Source organism: Arachis ipaensis, chromosome B10 (genome assembly GCF_000816755.2).
Source record: "Arachis ipaensis cultivar K30076 chromosome B10, Araip1.1, whole genome shotgun sequence".
Classification (NCBI taxonomy): Eukaryota; Viridiplantae; Streptophyta; class Magnoliopsida; order Fabales; family Fabaceae; genus Arachis; species Arachis ipaensis.
Window position 1 is genome coordinate 130,090,219 of NC_029794.2, and position 7,394 is coordinate 130,097,612.

Consider the following 7,394-nt stretch of genomic DNA (forward strand, 5'->3'; position numbering starts at 1 on the left):
AATAATAAATTAACTATTATAATATTGATTCCCTAACGTTAGTCTTCAGCAACAGAATTATTCTTCGAGGAATTATTTTGTATATAAAATATTTTTTGGAAAATGTTTGGTAACAAAAAAATATTAGCCAAAAACAGCCATAACTTTCCTTATTTAGCATTCATTAATTGTCGCGACAATTAATAGATGCTAAATAAGAAAAGTTCCGGCTGGTTTTTTTTGTCTACCTAGTATTACTCATATTTTTTATATACACACACAATTATGTATTATTACTTTAAATCATTAAAGAATTAATCCCTTATTATTATTTAAAAGCTATATGATATAAATATCTAGTTTGATGATATGTTAATTATACTTAATTATTAATCGATTTCTTTTTAGATATTATTAAGCAAGCAAGCAACATCAATTACAGTTTAAGTATTTGTTTAAATTGTGTGACAAATTAAATAACGGTCCCCATAGGCGTTGCAGTTTAAGTACTTAATAAACATTTTTTCAAGTAAAACTTACATTATTGTTATACACAGAAATAACAATGGCAAAAAGAACAAAAATAGGTAAGTAGTAAGTACAATCCCTAATTAGTACGTGTCCGTGATTCACATAAATTTGAGTGGGCATTGGTAATACGGAAGTTAAGTGTAGCCACTGAATTTGGTCATCCCTACTCATCCTTATTATGGAAACATCAAACACCACACTGACCACAGTATTTTCTTACATATTTAAACTTGAACTAGTACTTTTTTTTTTTTAGTTTTTATCTTATTTTATTCCTCCAATTACATATATTTATTTTCTCATGCACAAGAGATTTGATTAAAGACTTAGTGATAGATGAAAATTGAAATAGCAAATAGTTGTAACAGTTTTAGGAAGGGTTACAACTTACAAGCTGCTGTTATCTTGACATTACTATTTTTTTTATGGGAAATGTTTAGTAACCAAAGAAAATTAGCCAAAAACAGACATAACTTATCTTATTTAGCATTCATTAATTGTTGCGACAATTAATTAATGCTAAATAAAGTCAGTTCTGGCTGTTCTTTTTTTCTAGCTAGCATTACTTTTTTTTATATACTTATTCGGCGTTGCTATTAAGGCTTATGCACTTTAAAGATGTGTTGTTTATTTTCTTGAAATAATAAAAAAAAAACACACACACATAAATATACTTAGTGTGTTCAATTATTAAGATACTAATAAAGAACAAGGTGAACGTGAATTGGATCGGATTTGATATAATATTGATCTTATCCACACTAAAATCACTGGATATGTGGTTTTTAAACTTAGATTCGTACGTATTGAATCAGATCGGATATCAGATATATTCACAAAACACAAAAATATTTTTAAAAGTTTATTTTTATTAAAAAATATCAATAAAATTTATTTTTCTATTTTTTTAAATTATGTTTATTCTTAAAATAATATTAAATATATTTTTTTAAATAATAAATTAAAATAATACAACATATATGATAATTATTAGTTGAAATAAAACATAAAAAGAATATTTATTTATTTATTTTTGTGGATACGCGGATATGCAGATCAAATATGCCGATACGACGATACCTACACAAAATTCGTAATCTAATTCTATTATTGCGCAGATTAGATCCGATCTGATAGCCTTGTGAATCGAATCTATATCCGCAATCTTCGGATCGAATTCGAATAAATACCACAGATATACGGATCAGATCCGATTCATGAACACCCCTATAAAAAACAGCATACTTGTTATTAAAAACTAATTCTATCTTTATTATTAATGATGAAGATTATAAGAGTAGAAACTAGAAAGTAACATTTTAAAAATTTTGAAAAAGCAAAATTATAATAAAAATTTATGTCTTAGATGTAATACGTGTCTCAGTTATCTAACTACAAACCAACAAACCTTTAACTACAAACCCGTGATTAACGGTCCAGAACAACTACACAAGTATAATTAATGTTACTGTGCTAATGTCCTTTTCCATATGAGCCACTTGTGTCTAAGCCTAATCTTCATGGTCCCCACAAGTCACCAATTTATCATAATAATTAATAACATACAGTAACGTCGGTCTAATTAACCACGAAAATTATTTTATTTAATTTAGTGTAGGAGAGTTTAATACATTAGGTTTATGTATATTTCTTTGTTGACTATGATCATTGACGACAATTTGATGTAGCACTTCATCACTGGACCTATATGATGACTCTTCCTTCATTGTTTTTTTATGGAAAAGCACAGTATATTGTTTCATTCTTGGGCCCCTTTATTAGAGTTCAGTTTGACTTTTTGTAACGTATATAGTGGAATCTGTTTGACTTACCATAAAGCATTAATTATTATTATTAAGGGTCTCAATCAATTTTCTTTCATTTGGACTTTATAGATCAGATAGACCTGCTGTGAATATCATTGCACCTTCAATCATTTTTCTTTACACTATATATACATAGTTAGAGAAAAATGAAGTAATAAACTACACAGAATAACTGCCTAGTATATATTGGCTTCTACTTTTGAAGAGGAAATATATATATTTTAATCCAAAATTATATATAAAATAGGTTGCATATAATGTATATTGCAGCGGAAGATATTGAAGCTGGAACTCATAAGCCAAAGTTTCAAATGGATCTTACTCTACCAATATATCTAAAGGTACCACATACTATTTTTACATATAAATAACAATAATAATAAAAATAAAAAAAAGCTTTTGTTGCTGTTGATTCAATTCCCTGCCTGCACCGGTATCCAAACCTTGATGAATAATAGAGCGTGAGTTTGATATGGTGCTATATATGTATTTGGGCAGGGAACGATTATTGAAGCTTCATTATATCAATCATTGATCAACGCCACCAATAAGCTAGCAATATAAGCATGATCAGGTTCAGTCTTGTACAATGTTTCATATTTCTTGTGATGTCAATGTACAAGACTACCCCCCACCCATAATTAATAATAACATTATTACCTACCATAATCTTTTTTATTTTTATTTTTGCATTTTTTTTCTTTTTGATGATGATGCCTATACTAACACACACATACAGGGCATCAATGTAAATTTATTTTGTCATACCTTTGAAGAAAGACATAGGTTGAGGCTTTGGAAACCATCTTCTGGATTTGAGAGGCTTTATAAGATATGTGCATTGAGCTTAATTTTATGCTTGATATTATAATAATAATAATAATTAGTTACTAGTAAATAAGAGTTAAATTGTGATTATGGGGATAAATGTGCAGTTCAGTGATGTGACATATAAGGTAGTGATGAAAGGAATGACAACAAGTGAGGAGAAGGATATACTGAAGGGTATTACTGGTTGTGTGAGTCCAGGGGAAGTTTTGGCATTGATGGGACCCTCAGGAAGTGGAAAAACATCACTGCTGAGTCTTCTTGGAGGAAGAATAACTCATCACCCCACTGTTGGTGGATCTATCACCTACAATGACCAGCCTTATTCTAAGTTCCTCAAGAGTAGGTAAGATTCCAACACCTATCTTCACTTTTTTATACTATTTTGGAGAAAACTCACGTGCAGATGTATTCAGATAAATTTGATAGTTGAAAATCATTAGAAAATTTGACATGTTTGATTGTATGCATGTGGTGGCAGGATTGGATTTGTGACACAAGATGATGTTCTGTTTCCTCATCTAACCGTAAAAGAAACATTGACATATGCAGCCAGACTAAGATTGCCAAATACATTAACTCAGGAGCAAAAGGAACAACGTGCTTTAGATGTCATCTATGAGCTTGGTTTGGAAAGGTAGTAGTAACTAAATAATGAATAGCTTGATTATCATTCTATCCACAACAATATAGGAATAGTAATAGTATGATACATGAAACAGGTGCCAAGACACTATGATAGGAGGATCCTTTGTTCGAGGAGTATCTGGGGGAGAGAGGAAGAGAGTCTGTATTGGCAATGAGATCATAATCAACCCTTCTCTTCTTCTTCTTGATGAACCAACTTCTGGCCTCGATTCTACAACAGCCTTGAGGATTGTTCAGATGCTACAACACATAGCAGAGGTACTTTTTTTTTTTTCTCATTCTCATTCTTATTCATTTCCTTTTCAATTCATAGAAATTGAAAGTAGGATCCATCACATTCCTATACTTGCTTGCAGGCTGGTAAAACGGTAGTGACAACAATCCATCAACCATCAAGCAGGCTCTTCCATAAATTTGATAAGTTGATCCTTTTAGGAAAAGGGAGCTTGATTTACTTTGGAAAAGCATCTGAAGCTATGTCTTACTTCCAGTACATAGGGTGTTCACCTCTCATCACCATGAACCCAGCAGAGTTTCTACTTGACCTTGCAAATGGTAACATAAATGATGTTTCTGTTCCATCAGAGTTAGAGGATAAAGTTCAAATGGGGAATTTGTCAGAAGCTGAAACTCGCAATGGGAAACCATCACCTGCACTTGTGCAAGAGGTAACTAACTTCTCATTATCCATTTTATATCATTTAAGATTGATTCTGTTTGGTAAATGTTTTAGCGCAGAAAATTGAGAGATAAGACGGAAATATTGTACCTATTTTAGTATTTGTTTGCTTATAGTATTTATAATTTTTTGTCAGTATCTAGTGGAGGCGTATGAGACTAGAGTTGCTGAAATAGAAAAGAAAAAGCTACTGGTTCCTATCCCCCTTGATGAAGAACTCAAGTCTAAGGTTCTTTGTTCTAAAAGACAATGGGGAGCAAGTTGGTGTGAGCAATTTTCCATCTTGTTCTTGAGAGGATTCAAAGAAAGGAGGCATGACTATTTCAGCTGGTTGAGAATCACACAAGTTCTATCCACAGCAGTCATCTTAGGATTGCTATGGTGGCAATCAGATGCTAAAAACCCAAAAGGCATGCAAGACCAGGTAAACTCCTCTTCACTATGACAGCACCAATCACAACATGTACTGATAAGTTTTAACATCTTATATATATCTTCACATTTTGTCAATTCAGGCAGGACTACTTTTCTTCATTGCTGTGTTTTGGGGATTCTTTCCTGTCTTCACTGCAATATTCACATTCCCACAAGAGAGAGCAATGTTAAATAAGGAAAGAGCAACAGATATGTATAGACTAAGTGCATATTTTGTGGCAAGAACTACAAGTGACCTTCCATTAGACCTTATCTTACCAGTGCTTTTCCTCTTAGTTGTTTACTTCATGGCTGGATTGAGACTCAGTGCAGGACCATTCTTGCTTAGCATCCTTACAGTTTTTCTCTGCATAGTTGCAGCTCAGGTATATTATATACGCATCACTATTTCTAGAACCAACTACTAGTAAAGATAACAACTATAGTTTTAATGAGCTAAGGTTGTTTGTTAAATGTAAATAAGGGACTTGGACTTGCTATTGGGGCAACACTAATGGACTTGAAAAGGGCAACAACATTGGCTTCAGTTACTGTAATGACTTTCATGCTTGCTGGAGGCTTTTTTGTGAAGGTAAACTTAATTAACCTGTTGAGTAGTTTCAATGGTAACTCAAACAAGTAACTAACATGCTTCGAAATTCGGCAGAGGGTGCCGATATTTATATCGTGGATCCGGTACATATCTTTCAACTACCACACGTACAAACTTCTGCTGAAGGTGCAATATGATGAAGAAGTGACACCAATGATAAATGGAATCAGAATTGATAGTGGCTCAACAGAGGTGGTTGCTCTGATAGCAATGGTTTTTGGTTACCGTCTATTGGCATATTTTTCCTTGCGTTGGATGAATGTTTCATAATATGGAGCTTAACACTGTGAATGGAAAACATTAATATATTGACTCAAGATTCATTCCTGAGGAGGACTTGCCAAGTGATGTGCCAAGCACTGATGGGATTATGCAGTTTCTGTCCTTTCTTTATTCCTTCCTTCCTGTATTTCAATTAGAATCTTTAATTAGCAAAAATCATGCTAAGTTGTTTCATAGCCACATTAGTATATGGACAGTTTAGAGGACGAGGATGCTATTTTTGAAAGAATTGTATTAACTCTTAGAATTGAAGACTTGCTTATCAGAGGACCCATAACTCTAGCAGTTATTAGTAGCTAGAAATTAAATATGGGTATGGCTATATGCTACTGTTGAGCTTTAAGAACTAGTGATATTGCTATCAGCTACTCGCTAGTAAAGTTTCAGATAGGATTTAGGAATAATATTATACTTTTTTGTATCATTGTCCCATTGTAATTCAATGTTGTTCCACTGATTTTGAAAAACAAAGCAAGAGTATATGTTTTTCTTTTTCCTGTACAAACTGAGTAAAGCTAATTTAAAAAGAAAATGCAAGAAGAGTTGTTCTCTTGTTCTTGTGTCACCTAACTCCATTCAAAATACAAAAAAATAAATGTAAATTTAAAGGGCCCAACCGGGTTCGAACCGGTGACCTCTTGATCTGCAGTCAAATGCTCTACCACTGAGCTATGGACCCTTTGTTGTTAAATTTTGTTCCATTAATTTATTACAGAATTATGTTTCTTTTTTTTATCTTCATAAATAAAGAAATTATAGACTTTTATTTTTATTATTTTAAAAAATTGAAAATTAGGTAAACCTTTATAGTTTCTCACACTAACAATTCAAATTTTAATTTTTTTTTGAAGGATATTAAAAGGGTAAGAAACCAAAATTTGCAGTTCCTAATCCCAAAAGTGGCACTATGCCAACTTCACAAAAATTTGGTAAATTGGATGAGTATAAAATACGAGTAAAGATAAAATCATTAATTATTAAGCAATATTAATATTTATCTTTTAAGTGTAATTACAATTGCTTTAGTAAATAAAATAATATTAAGTAAGGTTAACATATATTTTAAGTTTTTGTTACATCGTTTTCTTTTATTTTTAACTTGGCCCCTTTAGAACTAATTTTCCAACTCTTATTTATGACTGTGTTTAATAAAAGTGTCTTTGTAAATGTATCTAATAGAAATATTTTTTTTATAGTTGAATATAATGAAAATATTTTTGTGGATGTATCTCTTTATTATACATGTCAATGCTAATTGGAGTTAAAGGGCAATGCTATGGTGTAGAAGTCAAAATGCTTCTACACATGAAGAATTTGCGTGACTTATACTTAGAAATAACAAGTGTCCTCTTTTATTTTTTTGGCCATTCAAAAAAAAGTATACATAACTTGACACATTTTAGGATTTTCAGAATTTTTACGGTGTATTAAAATAATGAATTAAAATTAAGTTAGTTTGTTAATTTTTTTATTGGGTCAACTACTTTGAATAATTTTTTTTACCTTGGATCCAAAATTCTGAGCAACAAGAATTGAAAGAACAATATAACAGGAATTAATAATAAATCATTAACTTTCAGTTATTTTTATACTA

General features: G+C 31.3%; 1 protein-coding gene and 1 non-coding gene across 7 annotated transcripts in view; one reads left to right on the forward strand and one right to left on the reverse strand.

Annotated features, from left to right (window-relative positions):
• Positions 1-6,292, forward strand: part of LOC107623015 (ABC transporter G family member 22) — an 8,205-nt gene extending 1,913 nt beyond the window's left edge. Inside the window, exons 2-11 of one of the 6 annotated variants that reach the window (XM_016325132.2) lie at positions 2,607-2,677; positions 2,835-2,910; positions 3,076-3,510; positions 3,646-3,801; positions 3,887-4,070; positions 4,169-4,480; positions 4,628-4,915; positions 5,007-5,291; positions 5,390-5,497; positions 5,573-6,272. In XM_016325132.2, coding sequence (XP_016180618.1) covers positions 3,254-3,510; positions 3,646-3,801; positions 3,887-4,070; positions 4,169-4,480; positions 4,628-4,915; positions 5,007-5,291; positions 5,390-5,497; positions 5,573-5,788 — 1,806 coding nt within the window. In that variant the 5' untranslated portion in view covers positions 2,607-2,677; positions 2,835-2,910; positions 3,076-3,253 and the 3' untranslated portion in view covers positions 5,789-6,272. Of the gene's footprint in view, positions 1-2,583; positions 2,678-2,834; positions 2,911-3,075; positions 3,511-3,645; positions 3,802-3,886; positions 4,071-4,168; positions 4,481-4,627; positions 4,916-5,006; positions 5,292-5,389; positions 5,498-5,572 lie in introns of those variants that run through there. The other 5 variants (XM_021115046.1, XM_016325133.2, XM_016325130.2 and 2 more) reach the window with 5 other exon arrangements.
• Positions 6,408-6,479, reverse strand: TRNAC-GCA. The gene has a single exon. It is a non-coding gene; the product is annotated as a tRNA-Cys (tRNA).